Source organism: Anomaloglossus baeobatrachus, chromosome 1 (assembly GCF_048569485.1).
Source record: "Anomaloglossus baeobatrachus isolate aAnoBae1 chromosome 1, aAnoBae1.hap1, whole genome shotgun sequence".
Lineage (NCBI taxonomy): Eukaryota > Metazoa > Chordata > Amphibia > Anura > Aromobatidae > Anomaloglossus > Anomaloglossus baeobatrachus.
In genome coordinates this window covers 81,439,807-81,467,336 of record NC_134353.1, presented here as the reverse complement: position 1 = coordinate 81,467,336, position 27,530 = coordinate 81,439,807, and the positions used below count along the sequence as shown (strand labels likewise).

General features: G+C 49.0%; 1 protein-coding gene across 3 annotated transcripts in view; it reads left to right on the top strand.

Annotated features, from left to right (window-relative positions):
• Window positions 1-27,530, top strand: part of SLC2A9 (solute carrier family 2 member 9) — a 644,894-nt gene that overhangs the window by 292,139 nt on the left and 325,225 nt on the right. For all 3 annotated transcript variants that reach the window (XM_075346888.1, XM_075346889.1, XM_075346890.1), the window contains one exon: window positions 21,833-22,020. In XM_075346888.1, coding sequence (XP_075203003.1) covers window positions 21,833-22,020 — 188 coding nt within the window. The remainder of the gene's footprint in view (window positions 1-21,832; window positions 22,021-27,530) is intronic.

Below are 27,530 nucleotides of genomic sequence, written 5' to 3'. Positions count from 1 at the left end.
CTAAGTAATTTTATGCAAAGCTGTGAGTGGGATGTAAGTTTGCAGACTGTACTCTAAGAGTCTAGCATAATGTAATTAAGTGGAACATTGCTGGTGATAAATTGGAATTAGATGAATGATGTTACACAATATAATCTTGTTTTTTACGTAGTTGTACTTTTTTGTATGTTTATTTATCCGGGGAGGAAGCGCTAAGTAGGTCGTCTCAAAACCAGTCACGAAGTTTGAAGTTACAGTTCATCTACTTTATGAATCATATTGAGTTGTGGGGGAAAAGTAATGTAAGGAAAAAACAACAGCATAACTTCAATAAGTCAAATACAAGGAGTGACGAAGGAGATCTGCATTCAACTGAATGAGATGTGGGTGGTCTGAGGGTGGTCTGTGACTCAGGGCAATACAGGTCATGTGCACCGTTTCAACCTCATACAGCAAAAAAAGTTTCACTATATTAGGGGTCATAAAGATTTTTGCTTTTTCTACCACCTTTATGGATGCTGCTACCTTTTATTTTTTTTATGTCATGGTTCTGTCACGCTTTCAAGCATGACGAGCGCGTTCAGACCAAAAGGAGTTTGATGCGAAACAAAAAAACACCAAAACAACACCACAAACAAGGGGGGGAATACCGGGGACACAATAACAATGGTGGGTCTTGGCGATAGTGAGAGGGTAAATGCACACCTCCTAACCTCATCTGTAGCTGTCCCTACTCTCCTAGCCAGTCGCGATACAGTCTCTTCAACTGTCGCCGAGCAAGAACCTGAGACCCTGGGAAACCCTATAGATGCCCTGACTAGTGAGAGGCAGGCAAGGTTCACTAAATCCACCGCTGCACTAATAAGACAAGAGGGTACGGGATAGAAACAGGAGAAAAACTGCAACACAAAATGATAAGGTATGGCTTCTAGAATGCTCTAACTTAGCTCTTCCACCAAGCCGGCCAGTATACAAATGGATTTGTATCTTCAGCAAAGATTGCTGGTTAACACCTTTATTTAAATAGGAAGGGCATGACTACAAAACTACTGCAGCTGAAGCACTCAGCTAGGGACTGCTGAAAAAGCTGCTAACAGCAAAACTGACATTAACAATTTTAGTGCAAAAAGAAGCAAAACCATATTTAAATGTGGATAGCCAAATGGAGATGAGAGGTTCCAGTGTTGTGAATGTTATTTATGCTTTGGCTGCTGGGAGGCACCCTCTTGTGGCCAGGAATGGTTTGGACATAGACCAGGTGTATTGAGCAATGGGCGTTTCCATTGCTAACTCTCTGCTTATTTAAATCCTGGTCTGATAGCAAGCTATGCCGGATGTCAGTTATTCTTTGTTCACCAGCCTGCTTCATCCTGCTCCACACCACATCTACCCCAGATAAGTGCTTTGCTCTTTATTTGTTGTTTGATTCTTTTACTCTTATCTGAGTTTGTCATTTGCTGTGGTTGTTTTCAGTTTATTTGCATGCAGGGATCTTCCCTCCCTGCAGTTATGTTTGGAGTATTGCTCCTATAACTCCATGTGTTTGTGGCTTTTGGAATTTGTAATGATTTCTGTTTTCTGTTCATTGGTATGACAAGAGCGCCTGGTATAGGACGGAGTGCAGATCGTGCGATCTGAGGGCCTTTTTGTACTATCAGGAATTTGGAATTTTGTAGGGTTTTTCTCTGGCCACCATCAGCCCCTTTCCTGTCCTTTCCTATTTTAGTCAGTTGGGGCCTCACCTTTTGCTAATCCATCTAATCATCTATCTGTGTATTGTGTTTTCCTATATCACCGCAGTCTTTGAATGTGGGGGGCTAGCTATTCTTTGTCTATTTTCTGAGGCAGAGAGTTATTCATCTTTCCTTCCTTTAGGATAGCTAGTTCTCTGGCTGGGTTTGCGGTGCACAGGATGTTAGTTCACCCCTCGACTACTTCTAGTTGTGATGGTTAGTAAGGGGATGGCGGCCAGATTAGTTGCCAATGCTCTTGTCACCTTTTGCCAATGATTTATGGTGGTCTTCCATGGTTCTGGATCATAACACTCCAGTCCGAAAGCTGTCTCTAGTCTCCAAAAACACGGAGATGACTGTGACAGGTTCAAGTGAATTCCTGGACAATGTGACCAGGGAAAAAAGATCATAAGAACAAACTGGGCAACACCTTAGCCCAAAGTTCTAAGGGGACCCATGGCTAGAATACCCCCCATATTATAATCTTGAGCACCATCTTGTTAAGTACTAAGGATATGAATATAATAAAATATAGCAACATGCAGGCAAAAACCATCCATCGATCGTCACTCAGTAGTTTTTTTTATGACACAGGTGGTGTGGTTATGTTTTGTGGCCTACATAATTTAACTCAATGTCAAATCATAAGAGGTTAGTGCAATCTCTAGAAGCAGTGTCAGAGGGTGAGTGAAACATATTACTTTTTAATTGCTCCTCTGCAATTAATTGGATGAGTTGATGAATGAAGGAGCAAAGCAGTGGTCAATGAATAAGGAGAAGGGAAGAACATAATAAGTAATAAATTGGGAAGGGGATAACAACAATAACTAAATAAACATGCAAACATGGAAAAATCTCCTATCCATGAAGGGATTAAAACTAGAGATAAGTGAACTTTTCAAAGTTCGGCTCACCGAACATTTTTGGAACCCGATTGGATTTAATGGGAGGCCAAATTTAAGGCAGAGAAAACACCTTTGGGGGATCAAAAAGCTTCCAAAACCACAAAAATATGTTTTACAGTGGAGCCCCACTGTTTTGACACAGCCATTAGCTTCCTAGATTATTGACATAAGAAATATTGAGGTGGATGAGAGACAGCTGTGTCTTGCCAGTACAGACAAGACACAACTTGGAGACCGATCTTAGAGTCTTGATATTTAAAGACATTTCAGGCAGACAGGAGGACAGTTCTCTCCCTCCTGTTGCCTCAAAGTGTCTGTGCACAGCAGCCAAGTATGGTCCATGCAACACACAGGATGTGGTCTGGTATTTCCATTTTTTAAATCAAGAGGTGGTGTGTGACAGGATTAGGCCTCTTGCTCCCACAACCCTGTCAATACAGACAAGACACAACTTGGAGATCGATCTTGGAGTCTTGACATTTAAAAACATTTCATGCAGACAGCAAGACAGCAGGAAAGTGGCATCAATTGTCTTCCCCCTACCACCTGATTTCCCCATAGTGCGTTTGTATAACAGGGAAGTATGGTCCATGCATCACACAGGATGTGGGCTGGGCATTTTTATTTTAAAAAATCAAGAGATGCATGAGTGACAGGCGTAGGACTCTTGCTCCCAGAACCCTGGCACTACAGACAAGACACAACTTAGATAGTATATGAAGACACAGCACTTCTGTAGAAAAATGGTTGCACTAGTAGGATCCAATTCTATATAGCAAGATAATGAAGCTAGGCACCCCAAACAATTGATTCAATTGATAATTTTATTCTTAACAGCAACAGTTCAAGGATCATTCAAGACATTTCGGTCTTCGTCAGTAGAAACCAGCTGTATACAAGGTGTAGAAGCATGGAATCATCAGGTGGTTAATATATGATGCAAAAGAGGTGAGGAATGGAGATTAAATCGTTTGGAAGAAAAACGGCTGATGAGGATTGGTGATAATCACAGGCAGGTAAGTAGACTGATGAGTATAAAGTACAAGTATACAAAGGGATCATTGGAATCATTTCCAATGATCCCTATATATACTTGTACTTTATACTTTCAAGGAGATCATAATCTAATTAGTCTCTTATATGCTTCCTTAACATCTTAGTACTTCATAGTGATTTGTGAACTAATCTACCCTTTAAACATAGCTCCTTACGGTCCTAATACCTTATAGATCTATGTATTTGTGATCACATTGATCGAGGGTATTCACTACACTATAGATTCTATTTCTCCAAATCTTGACATTTATGAGTTTTACACTCTTGATGACTTCATCTCCAGACTCTCTTCAGTCTGGTCACTACTTACCTGCCTGTGATTATCACCAGTCCTCATCAGCCATTTTTCTTCCAAACGATTCCATCTCCATTCCTCACCTCTTTTGCATCATATATTAACCACCTGATGATTCCATGCTTCTACACCTTGTATACAGCTGGTTTCTACTGACGAAGGTCGATGTTATGACCGAAACGTCTTGATTGATCCTTGAACTGTTGCTGTTAAGAATAAAATTATCAAGACACAACTTGGAGACCTATCTTGGAGTCTTGATATTTAAAAAGACATCAGGCAGGTAGCAGGACAATGGCATCAATTGCCCCCCACAATGCTCCATTGTGTCTTAGCACAGCACTCAAATATGGTCCATGCAACACATAGGACGTAGCCAGACATTTCCATTGTTAAAATCAATAGGTGAATGAGTGTTCATGCCACATGCAGGATGTGGCCCGGCATTTCCAATACCTAGTTAGATAGGTCACTGGCAAATTTTTAGCAAGCACTAAAAAGTACCAATACCTATATAGATCATTCACTGGCAACTTTAACAGGCATTGAAAAGTAGCAATTCCTATTTATATCATGAAATGCCAATTTGTGGCACACAGCTTTCCCTACACTGCACGTCCCTATTCTATACTATCGGTCTGCTATGTAACTCAGCTACCTATGATTAAATCCATAGCTAAGCTAGCTGTCTAGCAGCACCAGCGGCAGCACCTTCCTTAATGTTTAAGATTCACAAAATGGTGCCGATGCCACATTTCATATGCAGATGGGCATGTGACTAAGGTAGCCAATGACACAAGCCCTTGTGTCTAAACCTTGTGGATGTTTTCTGTGCTGTGATTGGCTGCAGGAACATCCACAAATAAATTTAAGAAAAAAAATGCCCCCCCTCCCGTCATTAAACACATCTCCCATTCATCATACAGCACCACAATCCTATTCAGAAGCATCATATGTTATTAGTAGTGATGAGCGAGTACTAAAAAGCTCGGGTGCTCGAGGCTCGGGCCGAGCCTCCCAAGATACTCGTGTACTCGGCCCGAGCAACGAGCCCAATGTTATCCTATGGGAGACCCGAGTATTTTTGTGAAATGACCCCCCGGCAGCATGGAGAAACCCTAAAACTGTCACAAAAGTCTCAGAAGAGTGCTCAAATGACATGGCATCAGCATGGGGAAGACCCCTTGAAGCATTTATCACTCAAAAGTCACAGCTGTGAACAATTTTGTCCGAGTTTTACGCCATTTTTACGGACTCACCAGAAAACCTTGCAAAATGACCCCAAAATGAATTTTCATGGCGGAAATGTTAAGGGCACATACCCAATAGTGAGATAGAGCTGGTGTATGTTACTTTTTGAGATTAATACATGAAAGATTTTACATAAACATTGTGTGGCACTCCGATGTCCAAAACGCACGTTTTGTGCTTTTTACTAGCGATGTCGGTCATTTTTTTTTTCATTCTATCTCCCGTCGGTCGGTCTCGCTCTGTCGGTCTCTCTCTGTCTTGTCTGTCCCCCTCTCACAGTCTGTCGGTCATTCTCCCCCCTCTCTCTTACTCACCGTTCGCCGATCACTGCTGCGGCACTGCACGGCATTCACACTGCTCCTGCGGCTTTTCTTCTTTTGAAAAAGCCGGCCGGTCATTAATCAATCTCGTATTCTCTGCTTTCCTGCTTTTCGGCGCCTATGATTGGTTGCAGTGAGACACGCCCCCACTCTGAGTGACAGGTGTCACACTGCACCCAATCACAGCAGCCGGTGTGTGTGTATACTGTGCAGTGAAATAAATAATTAAATAATTAAAAAAAACGGCGTGCGGTCCCCCCCAATTTTAATACCAGCCAGATAAAGCCATACGGCTGAAGGCTGGTATTCTCAGGATGGGGAGCGCCACGTTATGGGGAGCCCCCCACCCTAACAATAACAGCCAACAGCCGCCCAGAATTGCCGCATACATTATATGCGACAGTTCTGGGGCTGTACCCGGCTCTTCCCGATTTACCCTGGTGCGTTGGCAAATCGGGGTAATAAGGAGTTATTGGCAGCCCATAGCTGCCAATAAGTCCTAGATTAATCATGTCAGGCGTCTATGAGACACCCTCCATGATTAATCTGTAAATTACAGTTAAAAAACACACACACACGAAAAATCCTTTATTAGAAATAAAAAACAATAACAAAGTCCCTCATTACCAATTTATTAACCCCGACAAACCCTCCATGTCCGGTGTAATCCACGGTCCTCCAGCGTCGCATCCAGCTCTGCTGCATGCAGGTGACAGGAGCTGCAGAATACACCGCCGCTCCGGTCACCTCCACGCAGCTAATGAGGTGAGTATAGCGATCAGCTGAGCTGTCACTGAGGTTACCTGGATCCAGCGGTGGCCGCGGGTAACCTCAGTGACAGCAGCTGATCGCGCTACTCACCGCCGCTCCGGTCAGCTCCATGCACCAACTGAGGAGAGTATAGCGATCAGCTGCTGTCACTGAGGTTAATCGCGGCCACCGCTGGATCCAGCGGTGGCCGCGAGTTACCTGACTGACAGCAGCTGATCGCGCTTCTCACCTCAGTTGCTGTGTGAAGCTGACCGGAGCGGCGGTAAGTAGCGCGATCAGCTGCTGTCACTGAGGTTACCCGCGGCCACCGCTGCATCCACCGCTGGATCCAGGTAACCTCAGTGACAGCTCAGCTGATCGCTATACTCACCTCATTAGCTGCGTGGAGGTGACCGGAGCGGCGGTGTATTCTGCAGCTCCTGTCACCTGCATGCAGCAGAGCTGGACGCGACGCTGGAGGACCGTGGATTACACCGGACATGGAGGGTTTTGTTGTGGGTAATAAATTGGTGATGAGGGACTTTGTTATTGTTTTTTATTTCTAATAAAGGATTTTTCGGGTGTGTGTGTTTATTTACTGTAATTTACAGATTAATCATGGAGGGTGTCTCATAGACGCCTGACATGATTAATCTAGGACTTATTGGCAGCTATGGGCTGCCAATAACTCCTTATTACCCCGATTTGCCAACGCACCAGGGTAAATCGGGAAGAGCCGGGTACAGTCCCAGAACTGTCGCATATAATGTATGCGGCAATTCTGGGCGGCTGCTGACTGTTATTGTTAGGGTGGGGGGCTCCCCATAACGTGGAGCTCCCCATCCTGAGAATACCAGCCTTCAGCCGTATGGCTTTATCTGGCTGGTATTAAAATTGGGGGGACCGCACGCCGGTTTTTTTAATTATTTATTTATTTATTTTACTGCACAGTATAGACACGCCCACCGGCTGCTGTGATTGGGTGCAGTGTGACACCTGTCACTCAGCGTGGGGGCGTGTCTCACTGCAACCAATCATAGGCGCCTGTGGGCGTGGAAAGCAGGGAATATGAGATGGCTGTGTACAGAGCACAGCGCGCCGGCCGGTATAAAGGCTCGGTCACGCTGTGCAGGCCGGCCAATCACTGCAATTCCACAACTAACAGGGCTGTGGCATTGCAGTGGTCTGCCAGCCAATCCCTGCATGAGGGCTGGCTCTCAAAAGAGCGCCAACATGCAGAAATGAAGACCACGAGTAAAGCACGAGTATCACGAAATTACTCGGTACCCGCCGAGTAGCCCGAGTACAGTGATACTCGTGCGAGTACCGAGTAGTAACAAGCATACTCGCTCATCACTAGTTATTAGAAAAGCATTTTGGAAAATAAAACGAACATAGCTGATCATTACCGGGTTTTTACAAAAATGCTCGTGTACACAACCTTGAAACTGATAGGGAAATGGCCTCACAGAATTTGAAATTGGTGAACGCAAACCGAAAAACTTTGCTCATGTCTAGTTAAAACTATGAAAATATGTATTACCAATCATCATAATCTTGGTGCATATAAATAAGGTTGGCAAATGTATTTCAGAAGTATTAGTCTCTCTATTTTTTCTCTTTTCAAGGCCCACATCTAGAATTTGATGTGTGTTTTATATAAGTGACCGTCATCCCTCTGCACATAGATGCTCAGTCACTGGACAAATAGCAAAAGATCAAAAGATACATTCAACTGAGCGGCTAAGGGCGGCTTTGTACGTTGCAACATCGCACATGCGATGTCGGCGGGGTCAAATCAAAAGTGACGCACATCCGGCGTCACTTTCGAGATCGTAGTGTGTAAATGCTAGATGATACGATTAATGAGCGCAAAAGCGTCCTTATCGTATCATCATTGCAGGCTCCAACTTTTTCATAATTACGCTGCAGCGACAGGTCCGATGTTGTTCCTCGTTCCTGCAGCAGCACACATCGCTGTGTATGAAGCCGCAGGAGGGAGGAACATCACCTTACTTGCCGCCGCCGGCTATACGGAAGGAAGGAGGTGGGCGGGATGTTTACATCTTGCTCATCTCCACCCCTCTGTTGCTATTGGCCGCCTGCCGTGTGATGTCGCTATGATGCCGCACAACCCGCCCCCTTAGGAAGGAGGCGGGTCACCGGCCAGAGCGACGGTCGCAGGGCAGGTGAGTGCATGTGAAGCTGGCGTAGCGATAATTTTCGCTACGCCAGCTATCACAAGATATCGTACCTGCGACAGGGGCGGGGACTATCGCGTGCGACATCGAAGCATTGGCTTGCGATGTCGCAACGTGCAAAGCCCGCCTAAGAGTTCCTGCTGCATACATTGTAGATCTCTGACATGATGGTCAGTCTTGTCACTTATGGAGACGTTAGTGACGCACATCCGGCGCCGGTAGCGACATCTCAACGTGTAAATCCTATGTGCGACGATGAACGAGCACAGAAGAGTTAAAAATCGCTGATCTGTGTAATGTCGTTCATTTCCATAATGTCGCTACATCAAGAGGTACGATGTTGTTTGTCGCTCCTGCGGCATCACACATCGCTGTGTGTCAAGCCGCAGGAACAACAAACATCTCCTTACCTGCCTCCACCGTCAATGTGGAAGGGAGAAGGTGGGCGGGATGTTACGTCCCGCTCATCTCTGCCCCTCCGCTTCTATTGGCCGGCTGCTTAGTGACGTCGCGGTGACATCGCTGTGACACCGAACTCACCTCCCCCTTGAAGGAGGGATTGTTTGGCGGTCACAGAGACGTCGCCGACCAGGTATGTGCGTGTGAAGCTGCCGTAGCGATAATGTTCGCTACGGCAGCGATCACCACATATCGCATGTACGACGGGGGCGGGTACTAGCGCGCTGGACATCACTAGCAAATGCTAGCGATGTCGCAATGTGTAAAGTACCCCTAAGTCAATAAAACGTGTGTTACAATTTGGTTTTCGGAACATATTTGAACACTATGTTAAGAAATAGCAGCACTCATGTTAAAGAGACTGTCGATAACAGGTAGCATGTTTATTCATATTGATAAATGTTGTCTACTGTGAAATAAGCAATATATTTAGGCCAAAGGAAGTATCCAGTGATTAAGGTACTCTATATGATGCCTCAGTAAAAACCATGTTCTCTCAAGTATCCATGACTCAAGGACAAAAAAAACACCTTCAAGGGATATTCCCATCTCCAATATCCTATCCCAATATGTAGTAGGTGTAATAATAATAATATTAATAATAATAATAATATTAACAAATACCTCTAATTAGAAATGTAGTATATTTCTCCTGATTAGCCATGTCTCTTACCTCATGTGCAGGGTATTGCAGCTCAGGTACCCATGCTTATGACCACTAGCAGCTAACTAACTGTCACTATATGAGTATTAAGAAAATGTAAAAATATAAATGTTAAAAATAGTTGTAAAAATATAAAATAGATTAGAACATACAGTTTATAAAAACTTTAAATTACAATTACCACATTTGGTATTGTCCACTTGTCCACAAATGTCCAATCCATCAATATATATGCAGTATGTGTGTGTATACATATGATATGTATGTTTATGTATATATACCATATATATGTATATACACATATATATATATATATATATATATATATATATATATATATATACAGCATATATATTTTTATATATATATATATATATATATACATATATATATATAGAGTTAGATATACACACACACTGTATATACACACATGTGACGCCCTGGCACAGCCAGGTTGTCACAGAAAGAGTTAATCCTCCTTGGTAATTTGATCTCACACCGGTGCAGCCAGACAAGCACAGCCCCCAGTGTAAGGGAAAAGCAGAGGAGAGGGGAGGGGCTGGAGCAGAGAGTGTGTGGAGGGCAGACAGGACAGAGGTCTGGAGTTAGCTCCCAGGCTGGGAGTGAAGCGTTCTCCAAAAGGGCCGGGGCAGGCCGTAGTGAGGAAGGGGCCAGAACAGGTAGCCGGAGCCGGGCGGTGGCCCCTCGGTACCTGGGTACCCGGATCACTACAGGGGAGAGGATTCCCCGTTCCCGGCTGAGGAGAAAGAGGAAGAGAGAGGAGAAAAAGACACTTTTCTGCAGGGAAGGAACAACAAGGGCTGCTGCACCGTGTGTGGGACCCTAACACCCCCGTACCGGAGGCCGCGGACACCGGCAATTCTTAGTTCACCAGTGAATCCGTGTGACTTTCTTGTGAGTACACCCGTGCCCTCGGGCACCGCACTGCAGCACTGCGCCCTGCTCCCTGCTTACCCCATCACCGGGCCCCGGGATCACCAACCCCTACCCACGGAGGGGCAACACAACACCTAGCTGCTCCGCTTCACCATCCCCGGGATCCCCGTATTGAGCAGCGGTGGTGCTACACATCACCACAACCGTGGGTGGCGTCACGGACAACATCCCAACACCCAAATACCCCCTTTTACTGTGGAGCCTGGGATCACAGACCGGGTCACGCCACCGTGATACCCACAGAAGTGACCTCGTTTCCCGGATCTGAGTACCCCCTGGTCCCCGGGCGACACATCTGGCGTCACGAACAGGATCGAATCCATCCAGTTACCTGGAGGAAGTGCGCCTTGCCCCGTCCGTCAGCGGCGTCCCGCTGAGGAAAAATCCCGAAGTCCGCCATTTTAGCCGCCATTTTAGGCGCCAAAAACAACAGCTTGGCGCCTTCTTCTCCGAGCGGCGGGCGCGAAAAAGAGGCTCCGCCCCCTGAGAACGCGGGCGGAAGTGAAGCTCCGGAGGACCGGAAGCGAAAGGGAAACTTTAAAAGTTGCTGGAAGGACTGCTCCCGAGTACCAAGGGGGAGCAGAAAGAAGGAACCGCAGCTTATGTGACAAGGACTGTAAAGGCAGGGACGCCAGGACTCTGCTAGCATTTGGTTCCTGAAAGAGGCCGCCGCAGCGATGCACCGACCCGTTACCCCTGTTACCGGTAGCGGAGCCCGCAGCGCCTGTTGGGGAGGACCCAGACCTGGGGTCCCCAGGCCTCACCTTTGTCACCACCCTGCCTCCGGCCTCGGCAGTCCGCCCGGCCGCGACGGAGATGACGACGGCTCCGGCAGTCCGCCCGGCCGCAACGGTAGCGAAGTACCGGTCCCGTTGACCAATCTGGAACCGTTTCTGGACTGGGGTCAAGGGGTGCTGCCTGGGCTTTAGGGGCAGCACCAAGGCTAGGTTGTTTGGGTGGGTGACTGAAGGACCCGTTACACAGTTATTATTAAAAGTGTTGTTTGTTGTTGCAACGTTGAAGCAATGTGCATCCCGCTGTGGGAAGATTGAAAATGTTTAAAATGTTTATTCTTTTCCAGTTTTAATAAATGTCGGTGCCTAGACGGCCCGAGGACGGGCAGTGTTTTACCAAGGGGGTGTGTGACACCCTGGCACTGCCAGGTTGTCACAGAAAGAGTTAATCCTCCTTGGTAATTTGATCTCACACCGGTGCAGCCAGACAAGCACAGCCCCCAGTGTAAGGGAAAAGCAGAGGAGAGGGGAGGGGCTGGAGCAGAGAGTGTGTGGAGGGCAGACAGGACAGAGGTCTGGAGTTAGCTCCCAGGCTGGGAGTGAAGCGTTCTCCAAAAGGGCCGGGGCAGGCCGTAGTGAGGAAGGGGCCAGAACAGGTAGCCGGAGCCGGGCGGTGGCCCCTCGGTACCTGGGTACCCGGATCACTACAGGGGAGAGGATTCCCCGTTCCCGGCTGAGGAGAAAGAGGAAGAGAGAAGAGAAAAAGACACCTTGCTGCAGGGAAGGAACAACAAGGGCTGCTGCACCGTGTGTGGGACCCTAACACCCCCGTACCGGAGGCCGCGGACACCGGCAATTCTTAGTTCACCAGTGACTCCGTGTGACTTTCTTGTGAGTACACCCGTGCCCTCGGGCACCGCACTGCAGCACTGCGCCCTGCTCCCTGCTTACCCCATCACCGGGCCCCGGGATCACCAACCCCTACCCACGGAGGGGCAACACAACACCTAGCTGCTCCGCTTCACCATCCCCGGGATCCCCGTATTGAGCAGCGGTGGTGCTACACATCACCACAACCGTGGGTGGCGTCACAGACAACATCCCAACACCCAAATACCCCCTTTTACTGTGGAGCCTGGGATCACAGACCGGGTCACGCCACCGTGATACCCACAGAAGTGTCCTCGTTTCCCAGATCTGAGTACCCCCTGGTCCCCGGGCGACACACACACACACACACATACTGTATGTGTATATATATATATATATATATATATATATATATATATATATATATATATATAGATATATAGATAGATAGATAGATAGATAAACAGATGGATACAATATGTGCCATTTAAAAAATGTAGAAAAATTACACCTGAAAAAAAAAATTATGGTTCTCAATCCATGATGACACAAACCAAGTTTTTTGCACAAAGTACACATTTTTTTGCAAACCTCTAAAGTAGAAAACAAAATAAACACTTAGTATTATTGTATTTTTCAGTTTTATGTAAACTGAATGTTGTCACTCAAAAATACAATTTGTCTCTTGGAAAAAAGGGAGAAAAAAAAAAAGCACAAAAAAAATGTATTAGTCCATATCGTAAAAATCATTAAAAAACAATTGAAACCTCAGAATTGCTGTTTTTTTGATAATTTAAAAAAAATATTGTTTTGTGTGTCAGAAAATAGAGACAAACTAATTTTGTTTTACAAAGTTTATAATCTTTTAAAACCACTGAAGTGTATAAAAATATATATATATTAAGCATCATCTTAATTTTCTGCTTTTCGGTACATTATATGGTAAAATAAATGGTGTCACTTGAAACTACAACATCTTAGAAAAAAAAGAAACTCGTTTATGGCTCTTGGAAGATAAAGATAAGCAAATGAAAGCATAAAAAAATGAAATATTTATAAAGAGGACCTGTTGTTGCCCATAAATATGTATTTTTTCTACCTGCTGTAAAAGCCACTGTTCTCCTAAATCGGGAATTGTTGGGTTTTTTTTTGTTCCTTCGTCTCTCCATTCTGATGATATGGCCTCCTCTTCCCTTTTTATAAATCTAGTCTTCTTAGCCAAGATTGTGTGTTCCTCGACTCTTCTCTCTGAGTGTGTTTTTGAGGGCCAAGCACTAAGGATGATCGAATACTTTGATTATCCGACTTTGCGAATAATTTTTGAATACCTCGCCGCTATTCGACTATTCGCGAATATTTGATGCGCAATGTAAGTCTATGGGAAACCCGAATAACAACTATTCGGAACTATTCGGGCTACCCATAGACTTACATTGCGCATCGAATAGTCAAATAGCAGCGAGGTATTTGGAAAATATTCGCGAAGCCGAATAATCGAAGTATTCGATCATCCCTACCAAGCACCTTCTGATAACAATATTATATAGAATGTTGAGAAGGAGACTTTATCTCAGGCCCTCTTCACACGTCCGTGAAAATCACGCACGTGTTTCACGGACGTGTCAAAGGTGTGTTTTCCCCTCCGTGTGCCGTGTTTATGGCACTACGTGTGTTCTCCGTGTGTTATCTGTGATAATACACGGAAAACGTGAACTTTCTGCTCACCTGTCCCTCGTGTCGCTGTCCGTGGTGCTGATCTTCGGTCTCTAGCACTGCTGACTCCCCGCTGCTGCTGCTTCCACCACAGTGAAGTGAATATTAAATGAGCATAATGAGCGTCGGTCGGCAGCAAGTGACAGCAGCGGCAGAGGCAGGAGGGCAGGAGAAGGTGAGTAAAGATTTGTTATTTTTTTCTCTGACACGTGTGTTTCTCTGGCGCGTGTCACACGGGACCGCATCCACACTAAATCCGTGTGGTACGTGTGCAGGCTGTGTGACACCCGTGCTGCCGGAGAAAAGCGGTTATGCATCCGTGTGGAGCACATGGGCTCACGTCTGCTCCACATGGAGGCATGGGCCAATGGCTGCACACGTGCGTGCACATAAAGCCATTGATTTTAATGGGTTTACGTGTGCCCGTTTTTCCGGTACATGTGGGCACGGACCTAGCACGTACCGGAGACACGTGCGTGTGAAGGGGGCCTAAAGAACAGAGAGGCACAGGGGCAAAAAAAATTATCCAGTAGAACAGCGACATTTGCATTAGGTATAAAAATTACATATTTATGACAAATGACAGGTCATCTGTAAGGGATAACATTTCTTTGAGACTGACCATTTGATGACTGGAGGTGGTGTGCCACCAGTAACCCCTACCAATCCGTACAGTGACGAGCTACCTCAGCTGCAGTACCAAGTGAGCCAATGTGTCTCTGAAAACTATAAAGTGGACCCTGCAATTACAGTAGTTCTCTGACCCAGTGGCAGACAGACAGAAGGGGGCCCCTGTGCAAAAACAGTAAAATGGGCCCTTTATATTCCAATAACTAATCAAAATACACAATAACAACTACTTTGGAGGCAAGCGTGGCTCCATTACCCCTTGGGGCCCTGTATGGCTGGACAGGTTTCCCCAATGGTGCTCTGACTCAAACATTGTTCCGATCACCATGAGTTGTAGAGGTCGGAGTTTCATCACTCCAACATTGGTGGCTTTTCACATAGACCGGAAGTTGTCATCTCCTTCATGCTGCCCAAACAAAGGGCAGCATAAATAAGAGTCTTGGAGGATTTAGAGAATACATATGTCGCGGGCGGAGGAGGGGACGCCGCGCTCTCCCACTGCTCAGGTCTGGCTGCTGCTGCTGCTCGGTGGCTCGAGCAATGGGCCAGATCCCGGGGACTCGAGCGGCGCTCCTCGCCCGTGAGTGAAAAGGGGTGGTTTGGTTTTGGGGATATTGTCCATGACGCCACCCACGGTTGTGGTGATTGTGTGGACACCACCGCTGCTCTGGACGGGGATCCCGGGAGCGGTGACAGGGAGCAGCTTTGGTTGTTAATCCTCCCCTCCGTGGGTAGGGGGTTGGTTGTCACGGGGCTCGTTGATGGGGTAGGAATGGATGACAGGCGGGTTGCGGGGCCTGATGAGGTGCAGGGTCGCAGGGGCAGCGCTGTGCCGCACGGCACGGAGGTACTCACTCAGCCCAATGATGATGACACAGTTCACGGTAAAACAAGCGGCTGGATGGACGGGTCCCTCGGACGGCTGCGGTGTTGTTGTTCCCTGCAGGTTAGCGGTGACTGTCTCTCCCTGCACCTATGTTCTATGTTGATTCCGATGGGTTCCCACCGGTAACCCACTCCCCGACTTGGATATGGGCCGGAGGAGCCCCTTTTGCCCGCAGGCGCTGGCCCTGAGAAACGGTTGCCTTGGCGGTGGCGGTGTCTCTCCCACTAGGTTGGACTGTTGCCTTCTGTCGGGACTTGACTGTTTGGGAACCGCCGGGCCACCACCCATCCACGGTCCTTACGGTAGACTCCAATCGGCCACTCCTGCAGACGGTCACCACCGTCTGCCAACCTTGCTGATCTGTCCGGGCCACACACCCAGACCAACTTCAGGCTGTCTTGCTGTCACTTTTCTCTTTCCACTTTTACTACTCCAACTGCTCTCTTTCCTCTCCAAACTCTATCTGCGCTCTGCACTCAAGCTGTGCCTGAGCTAAAACTGACTACAGTTTCCTGCCTCCAGGACTGTGTGCTCCTCGGTGGGCGGGGCCAACTGCCTGGCTCACCCCCTGGTGTGGACATCAGCCCCTGGAGGAAGGCAACAAGGGTTTGTGTCTGACCTTGATGTGCCTGCAGGGAGTGTGGGGTGTGTTGGTGTTGTTCTCTGTGGCCCCTGGCTTGTCCAGGGCGACACATTCCCCCTTAGTTTAATGCAGACTGTCCTCGGGCTGCCCGTCCAACACCGGTTTTATTTTCACCAACTGCAAAAATATGAAAAGGTAAAAACGGTAACACACTTACTGGCTGCCCCTCAGCTTGGCATCCAGCGCAAACCACCCCCTCTCACCACAATGCCGGGTATACTGCACCAGGTCGCCCGGCATCAGGTTGCGGCCTGGGTGCTCCTCTGGCAGGTGAGCATTAACATCCCGCCGGGCTATGAATACTTCGGCCTCCAGGCCCGGTTCATAAATGAATCCATTGCCCCGGCGGACATCAAACCGCCTCACCTGCCTCTCATACAGCGGGCTCCGGACACGGAAGGTCGCTTGTCTCAGGCTCTCCTTCTCCCGGATTGTACGGGCCACCATCTCTGCCTTCTTCTTTTCCCTCTCTTCGATTTTCGGGCCCAACGGTACTGGCTCCCTATCCCAATATGGCGCTGCTGCGAGCTCCGGCGCACGGGTCGGGCCCCGCGAGACCTTTTGGACACTGCCCACTGCTAGTGATCTGGGCGGAAGGTCCCGCGGTGACTTGACATTGGACGCCGCCTTGCAGCGGCAACCCGGCGCAACCTCAGCCGAGGTGTGGGGGATGGGCACAGGGGCTTTACTCTGCTGGGCCTTCGGCACGGAGTGGGCTGTCGGCCCCGGCTCGGGGAATCTCTCAGAAGGTGCCTCCGGTTCAGGCTTCGGGGCTTTCCACGGGAGCACCTCCGGTTGGCTACGGGCTCCGGCTACAGGTCGGTCCGCCTGGGCGGACATGCTGGGTATCGCTACCGGTGGCGGGGGTAGCGGGCCTAGTGGCGGGGCCACGGCAGCCGGGACGGGTGGCGGGGGAGGCAGTAGGGCAAGGGGGTTCAGACCGGGTCCCGCAGCCACGATGACCGACCCACTAGGGGTACCGGGGCGTGGATCACTCACCCTCTCTTCCACCACTTCCTCCTCGCGTCTCCGCACGGCCGCTATGACCTCCGCCATGTTGGTCTCCCACTCCTCCAGGAGGAGCTGCATCTTGACCTGCAGCCGTTGTTGGAGCTGCGCGGTTCGGATCTCCACCCACGCCGCAGTTCCAGGCGCGGGGGCTACGGTGCTTCGGGACGGCATGTACATCTTGCTGGCAGCCTCTCCCAGGAACAAGATGGCCGCAGAGTCCTGTGGTCCCTGCTTTTATAGCCGCGGCTACATGCGACCAGTCGCCATTTCGTCCCCCTTAGTTTCTTTTCGGCCCCTCCTCTATCGGGGCGGGGTCTTGGCCTTCGCGCCTCCACTACTCGAGGAGACGCTCGAGCGGGAACTCTTCGCGCCCAAGATGGCGGCTTTTCAAATTTTCTGGCCGGACACCTCCGGCGGTAACAAGGCGCACCTCTACCCAACGGCAGAGCGGTAAGATCCTGTTCGTGACGCCAAGTTTTCGCGGGCGGAGGAGGGGACGCCGCGCTCTCCCACTGCTCGGGTCCGGCTGCTGCTGCTGCTCGGTGGCTCGAGCGATGGGCCGGATCCCGGGGACTCGAGCGGCGCTCCTCGCCCGTGAGTGAAAAGGGGTGGTTTGGTTTTGGGGATATTGTCCGTGACGCCACCCACGGTTGTGGTGATTGTGTGGACACCACCGCTGCTCTGGACGGGGATCCCGGGAGCGGTGACAGGGAGCAGCTTTGGTTGTTAATCCTCCCCTCCGTGGGTAGGGGGTTGGTTGTCACGGGGCCCGTTGATGGGGTAGGAATGGATGACAGGCGGGTTGCGGGGCCTGATGAGGTGCAGGGTCGCAGGGGCAGCGCTGTGCCGCATGGCACGGAGGTACTCACTCAGCCCAATGATGATGACACAGTTCACGGTAAAACAAGCGGCTGGATGGACGGGTCCCTCGGACGGCTGCGGTGTTGTTGTTCCCTGCAGGTTAGCGGTGACTGTCTCTCCCTGCACCTATGTTCTATGTTGATTCCGATGGGTTCCCACCGGTAACCCGCTCCCCGACTTGGATATGGGCCGGAGGAGCCCCTTTTGCCCGCAGGCGCTGGCCCTGAGAAACGGTTGCCTTGGCGGTGGCGGTGTCTCTCCCACTAGGTTGGACTGTTGCCTTCTGTCGGGACTTGACTGTTTGGGAACCCGGAGGTCCCCTTCACTAACGGATTCGGCAACTTCACGGCAACTCCTAGCCTTGCCAGGGTCCGAAAGGCCCCTGCCACTGGTGCTGGCTTCTCTTTGTGTACCGGTCCGGTACCGCCGGGCCACCACCCATCCACGGTCCTTACGGTAGACTCCAATCGGCCACTCCTGCAGACGGTCACCACCGTCTGCCAACCTTGCTGATCTGTCCGGGCCACACACCCGGACCAACTTCAGGCTGTCTTGCTGTCACTTTTCTCTTTCCACTTTAACTACTCCAACTGCTCTCTTTCCTCTCCAAACTCTATCTGCGCTCTGCACTCAAGCTGTGCCTTAGCTTAAACTGACTACAGTTTCCTGCCTCCAGGACTGTGTGCTCCTCGGTGGGTGGGGCCAACCGCCTGGCCCACCCCCTGGTGTGGACATCAGCCCCTGGAGGAAGGCAACAAGGGTTTGTGTCTGACCTTGATGTGCCTGCAGGGAGTGTGGGGTGTGTTGGTGTTGTTCTCTGTGGCCCCTGGCTTGTCCAGGGCGACACACATAGTCTAAACATCAATGGAGACCAGACTAGTCAGGCTCCATCCCAGCCTGGTTCTTTCCATTGCTGCTCTAAGAGATTGTCAAGTCTCTTTCTTGCGTGCACATAGGGAGAGATCTGTCAATCACCTGCAGAAGTGTGTCGCCCTGGGCAAGCCAGGGGTCACAGGTCACAACACCACCACACCCCACACTCCAGGTAGGCACATCACAGCTAACCAGAAATCCTTGTTGCCTTCCTCCAGAGGCTGATGATTCACACCAGGGGGTGGGCCAGGCGGTTGGCTCCGCCCACCAAGGAGATCACAGCTCTGGAGGCGGGAGAAACCAGGCAGAACAGTCAGGGAGGAGGAAGTGGAAGGAGTAGCCCAGGCTGGGCTAAAGTAAACAGCAAGTGACAGTAAGAAAAGTGAAAGTGGAAAAGGAGGAAAGCAAGAAGTGGTGACAGAGCAGAGAGTGTGCAAGCCTGTGAGCCCAGATTTGTGTAGGGCCAGAACAGCAAGGTCAGCGACGGCGGTGACTGTCCGGAGGGGGACCGTTTGGAAGTTCCTGGAAGGACCCCGTTGGCTGTGTGCCCGGTGGTCTGGAGCAGTGTTCCGAAGGACAGTCAGCACCAGGGCAGGGGCCTCTCGGACCCCGGCAAGGCTAGGAGTCGCCAAATTTGCCGAATCCGTCAGTGAAGGGGACGTAGATCCCCCAACAACCAAGTCCCGATTGACGGCAACAGCCCAACCTGAAGCAGAGAGACACCGCCACTGCCAAGGCACCAGTTTCTCAGGGCCAGCGCCTGCGGGCAAAGTGTAGAGCTCCTCCGGCCCAGATTGCAGTCGGGGAGCGGGTAACCGGAGGGAATCCACCGCTACCATCAGTCAAACTTAGGTGCAAGGAAGAGGGACATCACCGTCAACTACCGGGAGTGCAGGTGCAGCTGTCTGTGGGACCGTCCTACCAGCCGTTTGGTTTACCGTACAAACTGTGTCCATGTCTCAGGCTGAGTGAGTACCACAGTGCCGCAAGGCACAGCGCTGCCCCCGCGTCCCTGCGCCCACCAGGCCCCGCACCTCACAACCCACCACCGGGCCCCGGGATCACCAACCCCTACCCACGGAGGGGCAACACAACACCTGGCTGCTCCCCATCACCATCCCCGGGATCCCCACTCAGAGCAGCGGTGGTGCAATCACCACAACCGTGGGTGGCGTCACGAACTATAACAATCCCCCACACCCAACAACAAATCCCCTTTCACTCACGGGCGAGGAGTGTCGCTCGAGGAACCCCGGGATCCGGCCCACAGCTCGAGCCACCACTGAGCAGCTTCCGGACCCGAGCAGAAGGGGTGAGCGTAGTGTGCCGACACCCTCCTCCCCGCCCGCGACAGAAGCACTGGGAATTACCGGCCAGGGCAGAGGCAGACACATTTCATCTCCATCTATGGTCTTGGTTTGAGCGATTTAGAGAAAATTTGTACTATGGAGGCAGGATCTGATTAATATACTGCTTGAATTTTAGGCAGCATGAATCAGATCTCGGGCTCCCTTTAATTTCTTAGCTTTGCCAAAACTTGATATTTGGTCCATGAAAAGTGCCGTATTTTTCAGATTATAAGATCCACTTTTCCTCCCGAAAATTTGGGAGGAAAATGAGGGGTGCGTCTTAAAATCCGAATATAGATTACTGGGAGGTGGAGAATTGGCGCTGGGGCTGTCTGTGCAGGCAGCTAGTTGCCTCTCTGTATGGGCGGCTCTCTGTGCAGACGGCCAGGTACCTCATTGTGCGGGCAGCCGGCTGGCTTTCTATGCAGGCAGCCAGCTGGCTGCCTCTCTGTGCAAGGGGCTGGCTGTCTGCCTCTCTGTGTGGGAAGCCAGCTGGCTGTGCTGGCAGCAGAAGCTGCAGTGGCTGTGCGGCGGGTGTCCCAAATGCTCTGGCGTCAAATGATGGCGCCTGGAGTCAGCGAGTGCGCAGATAGAGCTGTCAGCTGAGAGCACCATCTGCACATGTGCCACTCCAGGCGCCATTTCTTTAAAGCCCGGACCACCGACAGAGCATCCGGGCACTCACCGCACCGACCTGCTTCACACAGCCACCACAGCTTCCTCTGCCAGCACAGATCCCACTAGCACTGCCCTTGCTTACTATGACTCTACTCCACCTCTGGTGCTGCTCCTCCCCCCTCCGGTAAGACAACACCAGAGTATAAGACGGACCCCATTCTTTTTTTACCTTTTTATCTCTAAATTTGGGGTGCGTCTTATAATCCAGTGCGTCTTATAAATCAAAAAATACAGTACTTACTCTTCTTTATATAATCTTTGCCCATTTATAACAGCCATATCTAATGTTGGGATGAAATAGCTCTTATTAGAAAGTTGTAGGTCACTCACTTTATCTCCATGTTTTTCATTTGAGCATTTCTGCTTTTCTGTAGTGAGTGACTTTTTATTAGCTATCATGTACTTAGTTCTCTGCAATTCCATGGAGGATAGGAATGAAAGTAGGCCAGTACTTTAAAGTCAACTTTTCCGAGTGGCTTCACCTATGCATGTTAATGTTTCCAGGTACTTTGATGCACTGCCAAATTCTGTTAGTGAAATGTCATTTTATCTAGTCTATACATATTCTACCATTGTTTGGTTTTTGATGTTCAGTGTTAATCCCTTTATCTCGTTTTTGATCATCTGTGTACAACTTCAAAACTACTGAAGGCAGTAATCTACAATATTATGCATAAATATATCACTTTATCAGCAAGAAAAAAAATATCTAAAAATATGAAAGTAAAAGAAAGAGGAAATAGTTTTGGCACAAAAATATTCATAAAATATGAAAAATGAATCCTCACCTAATGAAAAATGGATGGTCCATCTCTGTCCGTTTGTGCGTTTTATAATATAATTTGTTCCATGTTCACCAATAGAAAATATTACATGAAGAATGGTATAATTTGAGTCTTCTACCACTGGAGATAGAAGTCTATGCAGAAGGTACTGATCCATAGAAATTTGGTATATTACCTTACACATATCTAATGCTGAGTGACACTGATTAAAATTTGATTTTTTTTCTAGCATTCCGCACATTTCTTGGAAAAAAGGACGTTTCTCAAGATATAGAAGATGTCCTGGCAGAGACCAGGATACAGAGGAACATGCAATTGGTGTCTGTAACTGAACTTTTCAAGACTCGTTCGGTTAGATGGCAGATTATAACCGTCATAGTGACAATGGCGTCTTACCAGCTGTGCGGCCTGAATGCTGTAAGTAACTATAGTAAGTGACTCATAGTCTTCACATCATCGCTTCCCATCCTTCCCCCTAGTAGCCACAGTAGAACACTTCTTTCCACAGTCATCACAGCAAAACTAGCCCTCTGTCCATTAGCTGGAACCCCTCCGCCCCCAAAAAAATACAAAACACAGATTCCTGTCCTCATATGTTCACTTCTAGTGTACTCCTGGATTGCAAGTCTTGAACAAAAGCCCACTGGACTAACCTACGATGAAGCAAATTCATTAAGAGGCTCCTCTCCACTAGAGTTGAGCAAACCTTATGTTTGAGGTTCAAAATTCGGGTTCTAACACAGACTACAAAAATAAAAAGAGTTCAAGTTTGAAGTTCGAGTGAGTTATGAGTGCAAACTACTCAAGTGAGAAACGCTATGCTGTGAGTGATACTCAGCTGTGTGCAAGCCGCGTGCTGTATTTGGACAGTTCGCACTGGGGGTAAAATCAGCATGATCAGATGTAATATCAACACACAAAAAAAAATTTGAAAAACCTCGCCCACCTTTCCTCGGAAGTGTTTTGCTTATGGCTGGCTGCATGTGGGCAGAGACACAAACTGTCCAATTGCTGACTTCCATTGAGTTTCGGGTCAAGTCAGGGTCACAAACCGAACCGACTGTGCCCTTCGAACTCAACTTCCAAAGGTCTGCTTATCTCTACTCTCCACTTAGTAACTTTGGCGCATTTTGGGATATCCATTATGAATAGGCTGAATTCTATTCCATCTTATTTTTGGGTGTAAATTATAGTACATCTATTGGGAAATAGTTGTCCACAACCATTCTGATAAGTCAAAACCATATTAAGAAAGGTTTCTGATGTTGGTGATGAGTAGAGTTGAGCGCGGTTCGTGGTTCACAGTTCTCCAGTTTGCGGTTCGAGTGATTTTGGGGGGTGTTCTAGTTAGAACTCGAACTCGAGCTTTTTGCTAAAAGTTCGGTAGCTCGATTTACGTTCGAGAACTGTTCTATCACTATAAATGTGGCTTTTCACAGTAAGGCTATGTGCACATGTTGCTATCTGCATGTGTTCTGCGTCCCCAGCACAATCCCTCTCCCTTTCCTACTCACCGATCACGGGCGTCTCGCTCCCCGGTTGTCACAAATCTGCGGCGTCTTTTCCTCTTTAGAAAATGGCTGCCGCTTCATTAATCAATTAGTTATTCCGTGCTTTCCCCGCCCACCGGCGCTTATGATTGGTTGCAGTCAGACACGTCCCCAAGCTGAGTGACATCTGTCTTACTGCAACCAATCACAGCCGCTGGTGGGTGGGTCTATATCGTGCATTAAAACAAATAAATAAATAAAAAAAAAAAATGCGGTTTCCCCCATATTTGATACCAGCCAGGATAAAGCCGCACGGCTGGAGACTGGTATTGTCAGGATGGAGAGCACCACGTCATGGGGAGCCCACCACCCTAACAATATCACCCTGCAGCCGCCCAGAATTGCCACATCCATTAGGTGCGACAGTCCTGGGACTCTACCCAGCTCATCCCGAATTGCCCTGGTGCAGTGGCAATTGGGGTAATAATGAGTTTAATCATGGCAGGCGTCTCCCCGAGATTCCTTCCATGATTTTTTTTTTAAACCAAAAACAGTAGAAAAGTAGGAGTACTAGTGCAAAAAACCAAAGAAAAAACTCCTAAAATTAATGTTTATTAATGTTCAATATTAAAATCTTTTACCATAAAAGCATAATTACTTTTAAATAGCTAGATTATAGACTGGTCACGTGAGGTAGCTGTGAAGAAATGGTAGAGCCGACTCGTGAAAAGAGTGCTGATTGTCTCTACACGCTAGGTAAAACAACTTTAGTCGTTGTAGTTTTTACCAGGTAGTTGCCCTATAATTATAGGGAATATAGGAAAAGAGATTTCTATCCCTCCCTTTCACCTACCTACCAGCGGAGGTGCACCATAAAGTATTGGGTACCCCCCGCTCCACGTTGGCTCTCCCTATTCTATCCCTGCGAGCCGTCAGTCGCAAAGGGAAGCACCCACCACCAAAGAGTAAATCAGTGCAAATAGTCACAGGTCATTACCAGAATCTGGCTGCCATAAAAATGACACCCATAATATAACTGTACATATATATATATTCCTGCACAGTCATACACATAAATGATGCTTATTAATGTAATCACATCAGATCTGGAAATAAATAAATAATAGATCTTAACTAGAATCTGGTTGCCATAAATATGACAGCCGTGATGAAACTGTACATATGTGCGTTCCTGCACAGTCATACAAAGAATGATGTTTAGTATAATCACATGGAATCTAAGATAGATAATAGTAGAAATTCCCAGCAGGGATGACTTATCTGCTAGGATCAACCAGTAGCAAATCCTGACGTGTTTCCCCCCTATATTTATCTTAGGGGTTCATCAGGGGAAGAACTAAAGATTTCATGTCCGATCCAACAGATTTCTTTCTAGACAAAAAGATATTATATTTCCAAAATAAGATATAATGTAATGTCCAAGTCCAAGTGTACCACTTTGTAGATGGCGCTTCGGAGTTACTGTGCCTATAAGCGCCAGCGGTCACTACATGCCAGACGACTTGCCTCCTACTATGGGCCACTGATGTCGTTTTGATGGTTATTAGGACTGCTAAGGCCACTTTACACACAGAGATAAATCTTTGGCAGATCTGTGGTTGCAGTGAAATCATGGACATATTGTTCCATTTGTACACAGCCACAAACCTGGCACTGACTGTCCACAATTTCACTGCAACCACAGATCTGCCGCAGATTTATCTCTGTGTGTAAAGTGGCCTTAGCAGTCCTAATAACCATCAAAACGACATCAGTGGCCCATAGTAGGAGGCAAGTCGTCTGGCATGTAGTGACCGCTGGCGCTTATAGGCACAGTAACTCCGAAGCGCCATCTACAAAGTGGTACACTTGGACTTGGACATTACATTATATCTTATTTTGGAAATATAATATCTTTTTGTCTAGAAAGAAATCTGTTGGATCGGACATGAAATCTTTAGTTCTTCCCCTGATGAACCCCTAAGTTAAATATAGGGGGGAAACGCGTCAGATTTGCTACTGGTTGATCCTAGCAGATAAGTCATCCCTGCTGGGAATTTCTACTATTATCTATCTTAGATTCCATGTGATTATACTAAACATCATTCTTTGTATGACTGTGCAGGAACGCACATATGTACAGTTTCATCACGGCTGTCATATTTATGGCAACCAGATTCTAGTTAAGATCTATTATTTATTTATTTCCAGATCTGATGTGATTACATTAATAAGCATCATTTATGTGTATGACTGTGCAGGAATATATATATATGTACAGTTATATTATGGGTGTCATTTTTATGTCAGCCAGATTCTGGTAATGACCTGTGACTATTTGCACTGATTTACTCTTTGGTGGAGGGTGCTTCCCTTTGCGACTGACGGGTCGCAGGGATAGAATAGGGAGAGCCAACGTGGAGCGGGGGGTACCCAATACTTTATGGTGCACCTCCGCTGGTAGGTAGGTGAAAGGGAGGGATAGTGTCACGCTCCCCGGGTCCTCGGCTCCCCTTCCCGGGTCCTCTGTTCCGCTCCCCGGGTCCTCAGCCCCGCTCCCCGGCTCACCTGCCACGCTCCCCGCTCTCCAGCCTCCGGTGCCCGTCCTTCCCAGGCCCCCTGGTCTCCGATCCCGGCGCCCGACGGCTTCCCAGGCCCTGGCCGGCTCCCCTGCGTCCTCCTCTCAGCTTCCTTCCCTGGCTTCTGGCACCCGGGCCGCGCGCATGCGCATTAGGGTGCGCGCGCGGTCACTGACCCTTTCTTAAAGGGCCAGCGTCCATTAACAGGAAATGAGGCTAAACCGGTACAGGGTATAAAGGGGTTTATTGTCCAAGGGGGCGGGGCCTGATCTTCGTGTTTCCTAAGCTAGGAGTCAGGTCTCCTGGTGTCTCTGTGCATATACTCACCTACCTCTCTTGTAGAGCCGTGCCTGCCTCGCCATCCAGTCCTGCCGTATCCTGAACCCCGAACGCTGTCCATCTGCCATCCTGACAGTCCGCACCATCTCGGATCCCTGCGGTGACCCGTCATCTCGCTCCAAAGGTTCCGGACCCCGCCTGACATCATCTCGGCTTCCGAACCTGAGCTGCGTCACCCGGACTACCACCCTTGACTCCGTGGTCCCAGGGACTTCTCCGCTATACTCGTGTGCACGGACTGTTCTGCTGTTTATAGTGTTCCAGCTACCGGACTCTTTACTACCATCTAGGAGTTCGGCCCAGTGGATCCACCTCCTGGGTCTGCCTGTCCACCTGGCCGTGACAGTAAGATCAGGCCATGGATCCCGCTGCAGCACTAGCAGCCGTACAGGAGGAACTCCAACGCCAGCGTGAAGTCCAGACCCGCATGCTGCAATTCATGTCTTCTGTGGACGCCCGCCTGAACACGCTACAAGCGGAAGTTACGACTTCAACATCCCGGGCTTCCACTAGTCAATCCACGGATCCGGCTCCTGTGGCGACTTCTTCAGATACCACCAGACTTCGGTTGGCTTCACCACCCCGGTACGCCGGAGACCCCAAGACCTGCAGGGGATTCTTAAACCAATGCTCCCTCCATTTCACGCAGCTGCCGCATTTGTTTGCCTCCGACCAAGCCAAGGTCGCCTTCATCATGTCCCATCTAGAGGGTGAGGCACTGGCGTGGATGAACCCCTTGTGGGAGAAGGGGGATCCTGTGACCACGAACATCCAGGACTTCCTGCAGGCATTCCGTGGTACCTTTGATGAGCCCGGACGCGCCTCCGCGTCTGCTTCGTCTCTTCTCCGGTTACGTCAGGGGACTCTGACGGTGGGTCAATACGCGATCCGGTTTCGCACCCTGGCCTCAGAACTCGGGTGGAACAACGAGGCCCTAACCGCCGCCTTCTGGGAAGGACTCTCAGGGCGAATTAAAGACGAGCTGGCGGGTCGTGACGTACCGACCACCCTGGATGCCCTGATTGCCCTAGCGACTCGAGTGGACATTCGCTTCCAGGAGCGATCCAAGGAAGTGTCCCGTGAGAGACGTCCGGTACGGCATTCCTCTCCTCCGCAGAAACCCTCCGTACTTCAGTCATCGACAGCTGGGGCTCCCGTCCACGAGCCCATGCAGATCGACCGAGTGCGTCAGTCTGAACAACGTCGAGCAGAGCGGCTCGCCAAGGGTCTCTGCTTTTACTGCGGTGAGGGCACACACCTGCTACGCTCCTGTCCAGAGAGGCCGGGAAACTCCAAAGCCTAGGGTTGGTAGGAGAGGCCACCCTAGGTGCTGGGACTCTCTCTGACCCTGTTACATGGACAGTGCAAGTGACAACGGGAGAGACGCGGTTCACGGCTGATGCCTACCTCGATTCCGGGGCAGCAGGTAATTTCATCCAGCAGGCCACGGTGGACAAGTACCGGGTGCCTGTTATTCCACTCGACAAGCCCCTAGTGATTGCCTCGGTGGATGGGAGAC